The sequence below is a fragment of the Artemia franciscana genome, chromosome 21 (genome assembly GCF_032884065.1).
Source record: "Artemia franciscana chromosome 21, ASM3288406v1, whole genome shotgun sequence".
NCBI classification, from domain to species: domain Eukaryota; kingdom Metazoa; phylum Arthropoda; class Branchiopoda; order Anostraca; family Artemiidae; genus Artemia; species Artemia franciscana.
The window spans coordinates 6,102,407-6,121,509 of NC_088883.1; the positions used below are offsets into that span (position 1 = coordinate 6,102,407).

General features: G+C 33.7%; 1 protein-coding gene across 3 annotated transcripts in view; it reads right to left on the reverse strand.

Moving 5' to 3' along the window:
- LOC136041013 (uncharacterized) overlaps nt 1–13,205 on the reverse strand; it is a 41,370-nt gene extending 28,165 nt beyond the window's left edge. For 2 of the 3 annotated variants that reach the window (XR_010620942.1, XM_065725517.1), the window contains exons 1-2: nt 13,085–13,205; nt 1,176–4,010 (exon numbers count right to left, since the gene is read on the reverse strand). Coding sequence is in view for 2 of the 3 variants with exons in the window: in XM_065725517.1 (XP_065581589.1) it covers nt 1,176–3,999 (2,824 nt within the window). In the remaining variant the exon portion in view is untranslated. Of the gene's footprint in view, nt 1–1,175; nt 4,011–13,058 lie in introns of all 3 variants that reach the window. The other variant, XM_065725518.1, reaches the window with a different exon arrangement.
- Between the last annotated feature and the right edge of the window lie 5,898 nt (nt 13,206–19,103).

Sequence of the window (19,103 nt, forward strand, 5' to 3'; positions counted from 1 at the left end):
GTGATTTGTGACACAGAACATATGCCAACATGTTGAGACAAAATTTTTAATAAAAATATAAATAAAAAATTATTTGAATACATGACTAGTTTACTTTGTCACTAACAATTTAAAAACAAACCAGAAATAAATAAAAATAATATACAGCTTCAAATAGAATGCAGCAAAAAAAACAATTCTGCAGAAAAAACATAATGAAGGAGAGGGAAACAAAGTAATGAAGAAAGGAAAGATTAACATCAAGTAAAAGGTAAAAAAGATAGAAGCCATATAAAATAATTCAACAATTTTATTGTTATATTTGTTTTTGTTCATTTGCATCTGAGTTAAACTCTCATTCGTGGAAAGTTTACCAATTAGTCACATCTCTAAGACAAACTATATTATGTCCTTAAAAAAAATAGCATCAGTGTTAGTAATCATATATACAACTACTACTGCTAACCACTCAATAAAACTGCAATCAATCCATATCTTTCACAGTTTTCTTTTGTTTACAAAAAAACATGTCAAAATAAAATAAATTATCAAAAGTACATTTATAACGCCAAATTGCACTAATTACTGGTTGATGTAAAGGAGAACAGAAAAAGAAAACACTTTTCCTCTGTCAAACATTTTCAAATTTTAAGAACATCAATATTTCAACTTTGATGGCAAATGAATTGAGAAATACCAACATTTTTTTTTCTATTGAAATTGGTTTTCATCTCCTGTATATTTTGAATATTTTGGGCAACAAATATTTAAAATGTGATGGCAGCATCTTTGAGAAATATAAAGTTTCCTTCACTTTTAGAAGTGTGTGATAAGTCAATAAAGTCAGTAAATAGCCATAATATTACTACTACTACTATTAATAACTCAACACAGCACCAAGCCGCCTGAGTCCAACACAGCTACGCACGCTCCTCCTCCAACCTAATCTATTTAAAGCCTCCCTCTTTACACCCTCCCAGGAAGTCCCCATTTCCTTTAAATCTTTATTTATGACATCCTCCCAACCCAGACAAGAACGACCTATTTTCCGTGTAGCCCCAGGCAGTTGGCCAAAAGAATAGTCAATAAAGTCAGTCAACAAAGTCAATATATTAGTGTCAATAAAGTGGAAACCTTCCATTTTAGAAAAATAAAACTTTGGAGGTAGGCTATTACAAATTTTAAAAAGGACTTACTACACAAAGTTAAGGCAAATTCATGAACAAGGTTGCCAAGCTTCATTTGGTCACTCATTGCCAAAGGTGACATAGGCTCATCCTGCATTTTCTTCAAAAAAGGTGATTTTCCCTTAGGCAAAATATTTGAGTCATTTTCATTACTTTTGAATAAAATTGGCAGAGAGTTAATGCCAGTTCCAACAGTAAGAGTATGTCCTGACACAGGGTTAATGGCAAAACCCTTATACATAAGTGGAAATGGATTGATGCTGCAACTCAACTCTGGTAATACTAATGTATCTGTTGATTCTTTTCCTGTGCAAGAATGGATAAAATCACCACCTGTTATTGTTACAGTTTTTCTGTTACAATCCAGTGTTAATGCATTATCAGTTAAGTCACTACATCCTTTGATATCTCCAAGATTATGTGATGTCTTCTGAACATCCATAGAATCACTGGTCTTTTCAGCACCTTGGTCTAGGCTATGTATTTCTTCTAAAGCAATATAATCATCACCATTTTTTACTTCTTGCTGCTGTATAGGGTTCTGAATATCCGAAATATCAAGGGCTGAATTGCTACCAATACCTAAAGTAACATTTTCTTTTTGCATGGCTAGCTCATTACAGCTAAATACATCTTGACAGTTAAACATCAAAGAGCTACTGCACTCTTCATTTTGGAATCCTAAAGCAACATTATTTTTTTGTATTTTATAATCACTGTCATTAATAGCAGTATTCAGTCTGATACTTGCATGTGTTAATGCCACACTACAGTTATTATCAACTACCTTGAATTTTTCTTTCTTATTTATAGATTCACCATCTTCAAATTGCTTATTTGATTCAAATTCAGGTATGTTAGCCACCTGACAATCAGCAACTGCTAACACTGGTGGTGTAAAGATAGCATTGGTAACAGAATGCTTAAGCTTTTCATCTGCAAATGTGACTGCTGCTGAATTTGCAGTGTTCTGTTTGAAGCATGCCCGTGTTAATGCCAAACTACAGTTATTATCAACTACCTTGAATCTTTCTTTCTTATTTATTGGTTCACCATCTTCAAATTGCTTATTTGAATCGATTTCAGGTATGTTAGCCACCTGACAATCAGCAACTGCTAACACTGGTGGTGTAAAGATATCATTGGTAACAGAAGGCTTAAGCTTTTCAGCTGCAAATGTGACTGGTGCTGAATTTGCAGTGTTCTGTTTGAAGCATGCCCGTGTTAATGCCAAACTACAGTTATTATCAACTACCTTGAATCTTTCTTTCTTATTTATTGGTTCACCATCTTCAAATTGCTTATTTGAATCGATTTCAGGTATGTTAGCCACCTGACAATCAGCAACTGCTAACACTGGTGGTGTAAAGATATCATTGGTAACAGAATGCTTAAGCTTTTCATCTGCAAATGTGACTGCTGCTGAATTTGCAGTGTTCTGTTTGAAGCATGCCCGTGTTAATGCCAAACTACAGTTATTATCAACTACCTTGAATCTTTCTTTCTTATTTATTGGTTCACCATCTTCAAATTGCTTATTTGAATCGATTTCAGGTATGTTAGCCACCTGACAATCAGCAACTGCTAACACTGGTGGTGTAAAGATATCATTGGTAACAGAAGGCTTAAGCTTTTCAGCTGCAAATGTGACTGGTGCTGAATTTGCAGTGTTCTGTTTGAAGCATGCCCGTGTTAATGCCAAACTACAGTTATTATCAACTACCTTGAATCTTTCTTTCTTATTTATTGGTTCACCATCTTCAAATTGCTTATTTGAATCGATTTCAGGTATGTTAGCCACCTGACAATCAGCAACTGCTAACACTGGTGGTGTAAAGATATCATTGGTAACAGAAGGCTTAAGCTTTTCAGCTGCAAATGTGACTGGTGCTGAATTTGCAGTGTTCTGTTTGAAGTATGCCCGTGTTAATGCCAAACTGTAACTATTATCGTATACCTTAAACTGTTGTTTATTTTTTATAGATCCACTAATTTCAAGTCGTTTATTGGCGTTCAGTTCTGGTATGTTGGCTTCCTGATAATCAGCAATTGCTAATGCAGTTGGTGAAAAAATGTTACTGGAAACAGAAGGCTCTAATTTTCTATCACTAAATTCAACTGGTGGGGGCAAAATAATATCTAATGGATTGCCAATTTTGAAGTGACTGTTTATGGGCTCAAATAAATGTTTTGGGCTCTTCTGCTTCTGGATTTCGCTTGACTTCCTTTCCCCTTTTTTATTTCTATATAGGAAGCCATTTCGCTGATTTTGATTGTCATTCTGGGCTATTTCTTGATCAATCTGTGTAGGTTTTTCACTTTCAACACTTAATACATGGTAAGCATCTGTTAAGTTTGCACTAATATCTTTAAAATACAATTTTTTAACTATTGTTTCTTTTTGGCTTTTCTGTTCCTGAACTTTCTCTGATAAAATTGAAAATAAATTTTCTGATGTGTTTCCAGCAATTTTTTTCTCATTTCCATCAATTACAATGGGATTTGCAGCAAAATTTCTTTGACAAGTAAATTTGGCAATGCTGCTTTTCATTATGTTTTTCTTAGGCAACTTTATTTTTTTGTCGGATTTAGTTAATTTTGTAAAATTATGTCCTTGTCTATATTTTAATCCTTGAAAAAGGGAATAGCCTTTTGAACATCTTTCTAAAGACAGTAAATGACCAGTTGTGCCATCAATAGGAGCTTTAATATCAAATTTCTTTGAATCATTAGAGGGAAAACTGTTGCTTCTTTCTCCTTTAAAAGTCGGCTCTTTGTTCAAGCTTTCAAGAAAGCATCTGACAGATGATTTCCTCTCCAATTTCCTTTTCATTGGTACAACGCCTAAAAAAAAACAAATAAAATTAAAAGAATACAGAAAAAAGTCACAAATAAAATGGAGACATTCCCCCATTTTGATCTGTTTCAGCTATGGCATTTAGTTGTCAATAGTTGACCCCCTTCCTTTTTCCTGCATTAATTAATGGTCGATTGCAAGTGCATGTGAAGTGTAAGCTTAGCATGCTTATAGGACAGAACCTTATTTTCTCCACTTAAATATCAAAAGAATTATTTCAATGTCGAGTTTTGGACATACTCTGCTCCACTAAACTTCAGGAAATAACAAAAAGCATTTTTTTTTACTTTGGAGAGCAAAACTGTAATTGAAAAAACAGTAGACAATGCTTATTATACAACAACAAGAAAATAAATTGAAATAAGAACTTCCTGTTAGCATTAACATCTTGAATAATAGAAAGGCAGAGTTTGGTCCGGACAAGCTGTATTTATATATAGATCTAGTTGGTTTATACTCTGGAGAGCAAATATCCCAGTTGTAAGGCAGTAGATAAAGGTTTTACTGACAAATGAAAGAGGGGAAGGGGGCATTATCAGAAAGTAACAATGATCCTTGGAAAAAAAAAGAATTCTATAGGTCCTAATTTAGTTTTTAACATGTTTCCTTTAGACATGATTAAACACTAATATTTTGCCAATATATGAGGGCTGATGGACCATTAGGAAAAAATACATTAGAAAAGGGAAAAGAGTGATACAATTTGCCTTTAGGAATTAGATCAGTATGTCTATGTATTTCTTAATATTTTGATGTGAGGTAATTCTCAATTTTTTGGGGGGTTTACTTCAAGTATGCCCCTGGTTTTGAATAACCAAGGACATTAAAATGAAAAAAATGTGCCCCCTGTCTCTACTTTAGGTGTATCCATTCATGCAAATCAGGATTTTCTGCAGTTTTTATTTTAGTTGTAATACAACTATCAAGATTGTTCTCAGTGCATAATTCTCTCTATACACCATGCCTTATACTTAGTCATACTTATGACTAACCTATACTTAGTCATACCTATATGACTATACTTAGTCATACCTATACTTAGTCATAGTATCAACACACTGAGTCATTGAAAAATTCTTATACCACCCAAATTGTGTAGTAGGTAATCAGATTTAACAACGCTTCTTGACTACTAACGTCCCTGCGTCGGCCCTGCAGAGTCTTCCTACAGCAAGATTCGATCTCTGGGTCTCATATTACCAAGCTGAGGTCAAACCAACTGCACCACCAAAGAACCCACCCAAATTGCGTGCATCATAGGGTCATGCATTTGAAAAATCAATCGGGTGGTACAACCTTTGCTATTGAACAGATTTTGACACAGAATGTGTCAAAATCAATTGAAAAAAAAGTAACAATTTCAAATCAGAATAAAAAAGGATTGATGTGTAATATTCAACCAAAAGGATAAATGCTACAAAATCGGATTACCTACTTGGTCTTGCTAAATATAGCCACAGGTAGGTAACTCAATGAGTTTGAAGGGTTTAATCTTGGATAATTTTAATCATAAAAAGAGTTGTGCATAGCTTAGATTTTCAGCTGTTCAATGAAATACACAATTCTTTTCATTCCATATTTGGAAACAAACTGTTAAAGTCATATTTTACATAATGTTAATTAATCAGTCAGAGTTATAGTTTTCTTTCTTTTTTACCTAGATTACTGCCAATTAATGGAATTGTCTTTCTTTTGCTAGAGCAATATGGAAACTTATACTTCCTAAATTATGCGATGATATATCCTTTTTTACACATTTTCAGCCTATTTTTTATATTCGTTTCTTGTTTTTCAACTTGGGTGCCTGGTAAGTGCTTAAACTGCATGCCTGCATCAAATACCTTTTGCATTAAAACCTGAGTTCATACTTTTCCCAATTTTTTTAGACATACACTTTTGTGTAAGTGTCCAGCAAACCAATTTTAGGAATCAGATTTCACTTTCAGTGTCATCTGAATGGCCTTCCTAGCCGAGTGGATTGGTGCGCTGGATTTAGGATCCTTTGTCCAAGAGGGCAAGGCTTCGAATCCTAGTGTACCCAATTATTTGGTTTGGGATGGGGGTCAGTGTAAGCTCAGCCAGAATTGACCCAGCTATAAATGGGTACCTGGAGAAATCTGGAGAAGGTAAACAGGAAGGGTGTGCAAAAGCACGGATGGCTGGCCCTCATCCCCCCATTGCACTTTCTGGCTGAAGGGTCTTGAGACAGAGATCAGCACCGTCGGTTTGGACTTTAAGGGTCTAGTGCTGCATCCTTTACCTTTTTTTAGTGTCATTGGTTTTCTTCAAAGTGTTGTCATGTATGGGGAGGGGAGAGGAAGGACAACCCCCAGTGTGATCAACCAGTTTGTAAAAAGAAATTGAGTTGGTGAAACAGTGTTGCAGACACAACTATTTTACAGGTTCAGTTCTTTTTTTATCCTGGTAAACAAGTTCATATAAATATATACTTAAAAATCAGTGTCAGCTGGTAAAAAAAACATGACATTAAGCAATTTTAATAGCACTTTCACCAAAATCAGCAAGTAAAAGGAACAAACGAGTTGATAAAATCTAATGGTCCCCCCTCCCAGCATTTTTGCTAGTGACATCTCTGACTTAGCAATTTCCCTGGGTTAGCACATAAACTTAAAAAAGACATCCATGGGGCACACTCAGGACTCTGGACAAATTTCTCAAATTAATACTATGCCTAGCCTAGCTCACCTAATTTCTAATTTAACAAAACATATTTCATCTAGAATTTTAGCATGATTTTTGTTCATGATGTTCAATTCACAATAGGCCAACAACAAGACATATAGGCCCTTTCAAATGAAGTTAGTCTACCTTGGCATATGCCAATTTTTATTTTAAAACGATCACACAAGAAAAAAAAGATACTAGTTTAATGGTTGGTTCCCTTAGAAGGAAACACTACAAAAATAAGACTACTTTAGAAAATTCTAAAATACTTACCTATATAATTTCTAAGTGTCCTTCACTATACTTTACAGAGGTATTTGTATTGATTGTTTCCAAAAAGGAGCATCTTGCTTGTTTTTTTGTTTTTTTTTTTACCGTTTCTATGGCTTTGTGAGCTCTTACTTTTACTCTATTAAGACAATTTGGAAATAGAAGATATATTTAGAACAAGATTATGTAGCACCTATCTCTACTACCTCTACCTCTACTACCTCTATACCTCTACTACTACCTCTTAAGAGTATTCATCTTTGGCGGTCTTTGTGTTATAAAAGTGAAATCTTTCAAAGTACTTCTTCAGCTGAAATGAGGCACAAGAAAATCTTTTTAACCTCATACCTTTGGTAACTCCCTATATATAAGATATTGAAAATATGTAAATCTATTCCTCAAATTTAGAAGAAACCCTTTGATCTGGCTTGAAATTCTACTGAAATAATAGAATTACATTTTCAATTTTAAAGCCTATGTTTTTTATAGATAAAAACATAAATAGGTCTAAGGTAAAATGTTTTTTTATGACAATTCAGACTTGTCAAGCTTTTAATCTTCTAAGCCCAAGGTAGACATAGTAGCATGAAAATAATAACTTAAGTGCATTTCTTGCCCTGAGTTTATTCCTGAAAGTCTCATTAACCTAACTCAGCTACTTTCCACAATAGCTAGAAGACCCTAAACTATATTTTTACCATAGCTTAAAGTATTTTAAAAGTGGACAAAAATGGAAGGAAATTGGCATAGGATGAGCAATCTAATTCTACTACTAAAGTGTTGTGAAGGCTCTTAGAAATGATAAACGTAAGAATTTTGAAATTTCTAAAGTAGTTTTCAGAATTTTATAGTGTTTCCTTCTAAGGAGACCACCTTTCTTTTATGATTGTTTTAAAATAAAAAAATAGGCTTATGCTAAGCTAGACTGACTTCAGTATACAGGGCTTATTAGTCCTGTATATCCTGTATTGTGGTTGGCCTATTCTAAATATACCACCATGGTAAAAAGAAATATCCTGCTTAAGTAGGCTATATGTAGGAAAAATTCCTGCTTTATTATATTCAGAAATTGTAAAATTCTAGATGAAGGGTACTTTGCAAAATTAGAAATCAGGTGAGTTAGGATAGCCTAGTGTCAATTTTAGGAATTTTTCCAGAGTATAAATTACACCAAAGAAATACCTTTTAAAGAATCAGTGATGACACAGGGTAATTATAAAATCAGAGGCACCATTAACAAAAATGTTTGGAGGGTGGACATTGGATTTTTACCAACTTGTTGGTTATTTTTACTGTTATTTTGGTGTTATTAAGATTACTATACTTATATCACATATTTATATCAGCTTGTTTACTCTGATAAAAAAGAAGTGAGCCAGAAAAACAGTTTTGTCTGTACTACTTTTTCACTAACTACCTGAACGCATTAAGGGTTGTACCCCCCCCCCACATGTGACATCCCTGGCATGAGAACCAATGACACTAAAATTAAAATATGACTCTTTAAACTGGTTGGGTGGAAGCTTAAACAGCTATATTTGTCATACAAATTAGGAAAACAAAGAAGCTCAATTTTGAATGCAAAACATGATTGATACAGTTTTTAACACTTAACAGGCAACAACATTTAATAATAAAAGATATGTGTGAAAAATGTAGACCCAGAAAGTACAACTTTCCTGATTGCTCTAGCAAAAGAAAGACAATACCATCAACTGGCAGTAAATTTGTTGAAAAAAAAGAACAAAAACCAGTGACTAAATAATTGACACAATGCAAAATATAATGCTAATGTCTCATTCCCAAATAAGAAGGAAAAAGAAATGTATATTTCATTAAGCAGATACAAATCTAAGCTATGCACTAATATGTTTATTCTTAAAATTCTTGAAGATTAAATAATTCAAATTATTAGTTAATTCACTTACCTAAATTATAATATTTTCAGAAAAACCCATTCTATTTGCTTATTCTATTTTGCTTCTTTAAAGATTATTCTATTTTGTACAATATTTTCCTTTGGTTGACTCTTGATGCATCAGTCCTTTTTTCTTCTGATTTGAAAAACATTATTTTTCTTACTTAGTTTTTATATATTGCAACTACTCTGTATTTGTTACTATTTACTACTCATTTTCCCCCCTGAAAACCTTAACAATCATGAATTCATTAAAGTAAAGAGCTTCATTAAATCAAAAATAAGCAGAAATAAAGTCAAATAATTTTGTAACTGTAAAACTACCACAAATCAGTATCAATAATAAAACAACTCAACACAAACACAAATAACAGTAATGAAGCAGACAAGCAAATAAAGCAACTCAAACAAGCAGATTTTCTTTTTTTTTAATTTGTTTTTCTCATTTTTGGTTTAATGTAGCTCTATTTTGTTTTTGAAAAACTTCTTTTGTGGAATGTTTCCTTATTAATTAATTGCAATTAAATAGTGCTGGTCTTACAGAGTCATTTGAAAAACTTGAGACAAAAAGTGAAATTTAACATAAAGAATGAGGGGTTGAAGAGGGGACATTCCACCTTACATGCAGAAGGGTTTTGTTTGCTTTAAGCTTTTTGTTACTTTTCAGTTTTAGCAGAAAAAAATTGTTTTTAAAATTAATCTCTGATTGTTTTTCAAATACACCAGGAAATCTCCCCCCCCCCCTAACAGAAAATTTCCATGGAATGGACTAGAGTCCATGGAATAAACCAGACTAACTTTTTAGGAGCAAATTTTACACTATGAACTACCTATCCAATGGGGAAGTTTAATTTATAGTTGCTTGATGCTCATAATACATTTGCTATATAAGAATTGTTGAATGATGGCAACTTTCACCTTCTTATGAACTAAATTGTAATTTGGTGCTCCAATAAAGCAGAAAATAGCCAACTTCTAATGACCAGAGCTTTTGTTTCAATGAAAAAGGGTGCAGGAAATTCTAAGTTTCATTCAAATGATCCCTCTCCTAATGCTAAAAAACCATTAGTTTAGTGAAATAACCTCTGGGAGAAACAAAAACATGCATCTGTGATTTTTCTTCTAGGGAATATATTTGTAAAAGTCCACATTTTTGTAGATAGAAGCTTTAAATATCTACAATATTTTTTTGGAACAGTTTCTGTATATTCACTGAATCTATTCAAGTCAGTTATCACTGGTAGCCTATTCACAATCTGTTTTGAAATCTTTCACTAACTATTTTTCTGTAGGCTCAGCTTAATGAAATCTTTTGTCTGAATAAACCTAACACTAATCTCATTATATGATAAACCTTAATCCATTTGAGGGAATTCAGGTACTCTGGATCTATATACAAATAATATTTGAATTGATTAAAAAAGAAAAAAAATAGACTTTACTAGATTATAATGTGAGTGATACAAACATCCTGTCAGGATGAAAAATACCATAAGAATCACCATTTCATTGTACTTTTCAAATATTCCAAGAGCTATGTCTGGGGTCATTGGGGAGAGGGGGTGACCATATTTGGGAATAGCCTAAAACAGGAAATCAAAGGGTAGCTTTGCCCTTTAATTTGTTAAGCAAGTTGCTTTTATTTGAGAAATGGCATAGGCTAGGCTTATACTAAGGCTGCAGGCCTATCAAGGTGTTAGGAAAAAAAGGAAGGAAAACACTGCTGCTACAGTTACATCTATTTGATCTGATGTTAAGAGACTGATGCCAAACAAGGGATACTAGGCTAGAGAGACATCTAGAGATAACATCTATTTGATCTGATGTTGAGAGACTGATGCCAAACAAGGGATCCTAGGCTAGAGAGAGAAAAAAAAGGAGAAAACATGTTGTCTTGGGCAAATCTATCCTTGAATATTAATGTTAAATTCTAACTAATGCTAAGCCTCAGGTTTAAAAACAGTTGATAAAGATCTAGATTAACAGCTCTTTAGAAGGAGACATCATGGATAGAAAATGCTAATTGTAAGCTCACCTTTATATTGTTTTTTTTTTGGTCAATGTTCCTATTACCTGAACAATTGTTTAGGGTCATAAAACTATTGTTAATAGATGCATTTTGACTTTTTGAACATCTTTTCTCTCTTGAAAAATTATCACTAACTCACAGTTATGGAGTTATTATATATTTGCACATTAGGGGGGGGGGGGTTAAACATAGCATATATTAAATACAGAAATGGTTAGTTTACGTATTTAATATATGCTATGCTTTACCCCCACCCCCTGATGTGCAAATATATAGCCCAAATTTGTTTCTAAACTATTACAGATTTGCAATTTCAAATACCTGATCAACAAAAATGGAAATGATTGCAATTCTATATGTGTAAATACAGGATATTTGGGCTGGAATAACTCCATAACAGTGAGTTAGTGGTAGTTTTGCAAGAGAGAAAAGATGTTACAAAAGTCAAAGTACATCTATTAACAATAGTTTCATGACCCTAAACAATTGTTCAGGTAACAGGAACATGACCTTTTTTTGTACTTTTGACAATAGGCTAAATTCTTAGCCCATCTAATAGTCTCATGTAGTCCTAGGCTATGTAATAATTATCTACTAACAATTAATGAAAACTGTTTTAAAATAGATAAAGATGAAAAAACAATAGAATATGGTTCATTGACATTTACTACATGCTATAAAGTAAGAATTTTATCATTTAAACAGGGTAAAATTCTACTTTGGCTACCTTGGAAAGGGGTTAGGAAAGGAAAATTGAACTTTCAGGGATGAGTCTAAAGGCTAATGTAGGCTATACCATAGGAAAATATCCACCTCTACTCCTTCTCCCTCTAGAGGGTTCTGGCCTTTGACAACCTTTAAAATCTATGTGTTATAAAATTGAAACATTCAAAAACAGATCTTCTGCTTAAATGAAGTACAACAAAATTGTTTTTGAGCTTCACAACTTTGATCAATCTCAATTTATGAAGTTTTAAAGATATACAAATACATTTCCTATATTTTGAAAAAAAAAAACTTTGATATGGCTTAAAATTCAACTCACATAACAGGATTCAAATTTTCAGAACTAAAGCCAGAGCATAAGAAACTGATAACTGAAAATTAAGGTAAATGTTGTTTAGTCAAAACTTCAATAGGTATAGACCTATCATGTAAGCAAATTTCAGGACCTGCTAAAAGGAAAGGAGTGGAGGTAGGGGTAAAATTCTAGTTAATTGACATCTTGCTAGGCTTTCTCAGAAAGGGTTAAGGTTAGCAAAGTGAAACTTTCAGTGATGAATCTACAGACTAAAGTATGTCCCAGGAAGGTATTTTGGAGCAACTACCTCTACTCCTTTTCCTCTAGAGGGCCCTGACCTTTGATGACCTTTAAAAATATGTGTGTTATAAAATTGAAACCTTGCAAAATAGATCTTTTGCTTCATTGAAGTATAATAAAATTGTTTTCAGCTTCATAACTTGGCTCAATTCCATTTTATAAGGTTTTAAAGATATGCAAATACATTTCTTAAATTTTGAAAAAAAAAACATTGGTATGGCTCAAAATTCTACTCAAATAACAGGAATTGCATTTCCAGAACTAAAGGCAGAGAAAAAGCAACTAGTAACTTAAAATTCAAGTAAAATGTTGTTTTGTCAAAATTTCAATAGGTATAGACCTGTCATGTAGGCAAATGTCAGGGCCCTCTAGAGGGAGAAGAGTGGATGTGGGTACTTTAAAATACCTTCCTGGGTCATACTTTGGCCTGTAGACCCATCCCTAAAAGTTTCATTTTCCTAGCCTAAACCCTTTCCAAGATAGCAAGAAATCAATTAACTAGAATTTTACCAAGGTATGTACTTTAAAATACCTTCCCTGGATATACTTTAGCCTGTAGACCCATCCCTGAAAGCTGTGTCTTCCCAACCTAACCCCTTTCCAAGATAGCCAAAAGTAGCTAAATTAGAATTTTACTGTAAACAAGGATGAGTTGAAGTAAAACAATGGGAAAATGCACAAAATTAGCAATCAAAACATAGCCTCTCTCTCTTTGTTCTAGGATGCAGCTTTCTGTTGTAAGTAGGCTACAATCAGGTCATTAAGACCAAAAAATTCGCTCCTTCTTAGAAACTAGTGCAGGCAAAAGTTGCCTTGGGTCAAAAAGGAGAAACTTAACCTTTCAATGACTGGTCTTGATTCAGTCAGAAGTCAAGCAACTGTTTGGTTCACCGCAAAACATGCTAACTTTTTAAAATTTATTGCTTTGAAAGAATATTCTGCTAAGGCTTAAAGGCCAGTGTTACCAACACTTTCATACAAAAAAGTACCACAGAACGCCCTAAAATTGTATCACTGATCCCAAAATTGTGCCATGTCTATTTTTTTGCATGCTAGGCTACGGGCAAGACGCAATTTTTTTCTAGCACTACGTAAAACACGTGAACGGTCTGAAAAGTACATTACAATAAAGAGAAGCAAAATACAAAATATCTTCTTTCAAAGATATTTGAGAGATCTCTTTTTCCATGCGGAGACCATTTTGGCGTCACTCCTGCAAATAGCAGAATTTCTATTCAATAGCGAACAATACACAACCTTACTTTTTATCTTCAAAACTGAACTGACATTTCCAAGTAAAGGCTCAAATTTACGTATAACATACGAAACACAACCAATTAAGTACATTTGTGGAACTTTGACATATTGCACATAAAAAAAGCAAAAAAACGAGAAACATGAACTGCAAGTAAAACGTGGAGAGACCAACGAGAGGAAATAAACTGCAATCAAAAGCCTTTATGGCACTAAAGTCAAAAACCAAGTCAAAAACCGTAACATCTCTTGCAACAGCAGATTTCTTATATCCTCTTCCAATATTTCTCCAGTTAGGGTGTGTCACCATGCTCATTGGGGGCTTCAAGTTTTTGGTAACAACTCTCTTAATATCTAAAAGAGTAGTAAGCAGAGTAAAGCTGAGATTTGTAAAGCTGTGTCTGTTTCTCAACTTGGTCTTGTGCAGATTGACAGCAGAAAAAGTCCTTTCAGCAAAAGCAGATGATGAATCTACGAGGTAAGGACTACCTCCTTGGAGTCCCGAGCCTCATGGAAGTCCTCAACAGCCAAGTCAGTAAGAACCAATTTTACTCATTGGAAACAATTGCCAAAGCCCTGCTGACAAAGGAATCCCACGTTTATTAAACACATTTATTATTAATTGAAAATAAATTAAAAGTCTAAAATACATAAAATAAGCCAAGCAATGCTTGGATTGAGTCTCATCGTGCCGCTATTTTTCTGTCAGTGTATTTTTTACTTTATTCCTCATAAAATAATAAATAATTTCTAAAATCACTCGATTGGTAAAAGTAAAAAAGGCAATTTTGTTTTGCATAGAATTTTCTGCTACAAAAAAAAATCCTATTAGAAATTACGATATTAGCAATTAAGATTATGTAAGCAATTTTGAATGGGACGAAATTAAGGATATGTTTAATTTCCAAGGTTCAAGCAAATAAGCAATAAATCGGCAAGACAATAACGGGTACCCGACAATAGCCAATTAATACATTCCCAGCTAGAGAGAAGAAAGAATAACCCTAATTACAAAAAACCCCAGAGCACTAATATTGAATACACCCTTGCTTTTAAGTGCAAATAAAATATAATTGGACATCCTTGCTCACAATTTATATCATTTAGTTTTGTTTTACTTTTGCCGTATACATTCTCCTGCTTAGTTTTATATAATTTTTAGCTAGGAGTTGAAAAGAAACTCTCTGAAGTTTATCACCTCTCACCTATAAATAATAAACTACCTCAATGCCTCTACCATTATGTGCTTGGATATTATGATCAAACCACTTTTTGTACCATGGACATCAGAATATAAACATTTTTTTGTCCTTAGATCCGTCTTAAATGTATTCATATCAGAATACCCCCATTTCTAAGATTTTTTTTCTAAACTTTTAGTAACACATAAAACATTAATAACCTGTTAATTCCTAGAAACAAGCATACTTTATAGGGTGGGAAAATACACTTTCGTAACAATTTGGTACCGACAAAACAGGCCCTCCGAGAATACAATTCCAAATAACTCATTAAAGGGGTTGGAAATCTAAAACTCGAAAAACCTAATTTTTTAATTTTTTCTAGGCCATGGCATCCTTGTTATTCCCCCATAATACTAAATTTCTCTGTGACAGTCTATTCAGCTCTGGACTACTTTTTTCTAAACCTGTGGCTTCCAACTAATTTTGCGCTATACCCTACCTAGACATTTTGAAAATCCTGATGCCCGCATGGGGTGTTTAAATTTTTTTCAAAATTGTACATCTATTCACCCTAAGAAAGCGTAAAGGTTATTAACTTGGTATCTATTTTGTGTCATCCTATTCTGTTATTAACACCATGTAACTTAATCCTTGTACAACTGACCTCAGGTTAAACTGAAACCTTGTGTAAGTGAACCCCCGTGTAACTGTAACATTGTGCACTCCTTCCTGGGGTGATGAAAGTAAAGCCATAATTGCAAAATCTTTGTTTGCTGTTATATACCCATTCAATACCATAATACCCATTTCAACACCTTTACAGTGTATCAGTGACCTGCTAGGGCTAAACAAAGAAAAAGTACCAACACTACCGGAAGTGGGACCATTCAAATAAGGTATTATGAACATCGAACTAAGAGTTTTAACCATTAATATTTTAAAGGTAAACTGTTAAATGATCCCCAGCTTTACGCTCCAGAACAGAAGAGAAGCAGAGGCTCCACTTATTCGGTGAAAGTAATAGGTCAGTATCACTATGGCCTATATTAATTCCTAGATGTAGGTACTTCCCTCTTGTTAACAACTTTAATATAAAAATACTCTTTTAAAACATAAATGTCTTTTTGCAGCTGATGAAAAAACATTCAGAGATTGGTTCATGAAGGCCTATTAATTCCTTCAGTCCAAGCAACTACTAAAATTAAACATCGAAGAAGAAACCCAAGACTCTAAAACGGGTGGGGTGAGTACACATCTTCATAAACTTTGAGTCTTAAATTTGTCTTCTCTAAATTTTTTAACACGTTTTGCCCCCAATTCCCTACATTTCTACATTTAACGCTTCTTCAAATTCAATAATTGAAATATGTACTCGAGAAATATGGTTTTTTTATATTGAGAAATACTTAATTTTCCTTTTATTATTCTCTTTCTTCTCTAATTTTTACTTTCTGATTAGTTTTGGCTATTTTCTACTTTAGGTAATATCATACTCTTTATTACTATTTGTTCCAAAGAGCACCTTGCATTATCTGTAATACTGAAAATCCCCACCTTTGTTGTCATAACAAAGACTGATATTTCAATTTTCTTTCCGGTTTTGTACCCAGAGTAGACAAATCAAATCACCATCTATGTGACTAATCAGTAATATAATATCTTTAACTACGAAAATAAAAATTCCCCACCAAAGAAAAACCCATTAAGTACTTAATTATCAATTAGTCCTATAGCATCGAAATTCTGATCCTCCTGCTAAAAACGGAGACTTCCTTGTCACCTGTCATCCTCCAGCTCAAAATTTTCACTCTTCTTTCAGAGAAAGGAAAACGGTGGGGTCAAACATTCCCAGGGATACAACTGAAAAAATACTGTTTAGGAGACAAGACAACTCAGTTAGAATCCTGCTGCAAAAAAAACTAAAGAGGGTACCAGCTTTTCTGCTTCTAAAGGAAAAAAAAGCTGCGATAAGTATGGCCTGGCCTAACAGTGGCCAGTTACGTTTAGTCAGCCATATTGAAGCAGATTAAAATAGAATTCAAAAAGACGGACATTTAACTTGAATTACAGTAATTGTTTATAATAATTGTACTTTATTTCATCATTGATTATAAATAGTCTTTGGACGATTTTGTTTACTGGTATCTATCCCACATATTAACTTAAATAAAGTCCATTGAAATTTAATTAAAGTTAAGTAGTTGCGAGCATCAAGACATGGCTAGCTGTAGAAAAAGCTAAGACAGATAGTTCGAGTGAATGAGAGGAAAATCCAGCATAAGCCCTTTTTAGAATCGTATAAAAGGTATGTCATTCCACTTGTTGATAGATAAGGCTATATATATCCATATATATAAAAATAAGTTGTCTGTCTGTCTGTGGATATGTGGATCTGTGGATCAGGTGACGTCATGTTTCGGCTGACGTCATGAAATTAGTTGCCATCATTTTTGTTATGACGATGCTTAGTATATTGTAAAACACATTAATTTGGTTAATAATATACCATTTAAAACACCAAAATGAACATGCTGGAGTAGTCACTCGGTGAGAGAGGGTGTCAGAACGGAGAATGAAGGTCCCAGGTTCAAATCCTGGTTAGGCTAAAAAAGGTAAAAAACTAAAAACTAAAAAAAAAACTGAAAAAATTAAAAAAGGCAAAAACTACAAAAAAACTAAAAACTAATAAAAAAATAAAAAAGCCGAAAAACTAAAAAAACTAAAGAAACTAAAAAAAGGAAAAAACTTAAAAAACTAAAAACTAAAAAAAACTAAAAAAAAGGAAAAATGAAAAATAGAAGAGAAAAAGAATACTAATAAAATTAAAAATAAAAATAAAAAAAAATAAAAAAGATAAAAAGCTAAAAAAAGGTAAAAACCAATAAAAACTAAAAAGAAAAAAAGGTAAAAAACTAAAAAAAAAAATTCATCTAAAAAACTAAAAAAAACTAAAAAACGTAAAAACTAAAAGAACTAAAAAAGGAAAAAAAAACTAAAAAAAGGAAAAAACTGAAAAATAAGCGGGATATAAAACAGGGGGATATAAATGACGACCGGGACACCGGGACATAAGGAATATAAATGAATCAGAAAATACAACTCATGTTTCCAAATGACGTCGTTTGGAGCCCAAATTGAAAATCCAGATCAATTTATGTCTACTTTCAAAGTAAAAGGGCAAATTTATCATAGAGCAGGGTCTCTTCTACCATTCTCAGGCGAGAATCATAAATTTTTACAATTGTACTTCATCAGTGATAGAAATTCTGAATTGAATGCACGTTGCGAAATTTCTCCCAACATTGAAAGGACAATCGTTTCCCAATTACAACATCTTTTCCACGAAAATAATAATTTAGTGCGTCTGTTCAAAACAGCCATCGATTTGATGCCTACTTATACGCATAAAATTGTTATTTCCGCTGACAAAACGCCTCCTGGCCAACATGTGCGTAGATACAATGCTCCAACTATCGACGAAGTGGCCATCGTTATGGTCGGTGATCAGTTTTTACCTCGAGATATTATTCTCAGGGTTTCCACCACACGTGCTACAACTAAAAATAGGCCTACCAATAATACTTTTAAGAAATATAAACCCACCAAAGCTTTGCTATGGCACTCGACCTGCCGTAAAAAAAACAATGGAAAACCTAATAGAGGCCACAATCTTGACAGGGCCTTTTGAGGGTGAGGCTGTTACTGACGTAATTATAAGGATTGAACTGTATGCGTCATGAAGTCGTTTGTCGACTGACGTCATGTTTGTCAACTGATGAAATCACATACCGGGACACAGATGACGAGCGGGACACAGGGAATATAAATGACGACCGGGAACCTCAAAGAGAAATTACAGACTGGGCCACCCAAACACAAATCACGACCGGGACACAGGGAATATAAATGACGACCGGGACATAGGGACATAACTACAACGGGGACGCCGGGGGCACAGGCGGGATATATAAATGACGAGCAGGACACAGGGATTGTTCGAATAGAAATTACAGACTGGGACACAAATGAGGACCGGGACACAGGGAATATAAATGACGACCGGGACACTCAAAGATAAATTACAAACTGGGAAACCGGGACACAAATGAGGACCGGGACACAGGGAATATAAATGACGACCGGGACACTCAAAGAGAATTTACAAACTGGGATACCGGGACACAAATGACGACCGGGACACAGGGAATATAAATGACGACCGGGACACATCATTAGAATAATGAGGTATAGATCTGAATACGGATTGTTTTTCCCATGGACAATTATATGTTGCATGTCCGCGAGTCAGTAAACCCGACAATCTATTTATATGCACAGACAATGGGACAGCGAAGAATTTTGTATATTCGCATGTTTTACGTAGTTAAAAAAATATATATATATATCTATCTCTATTCA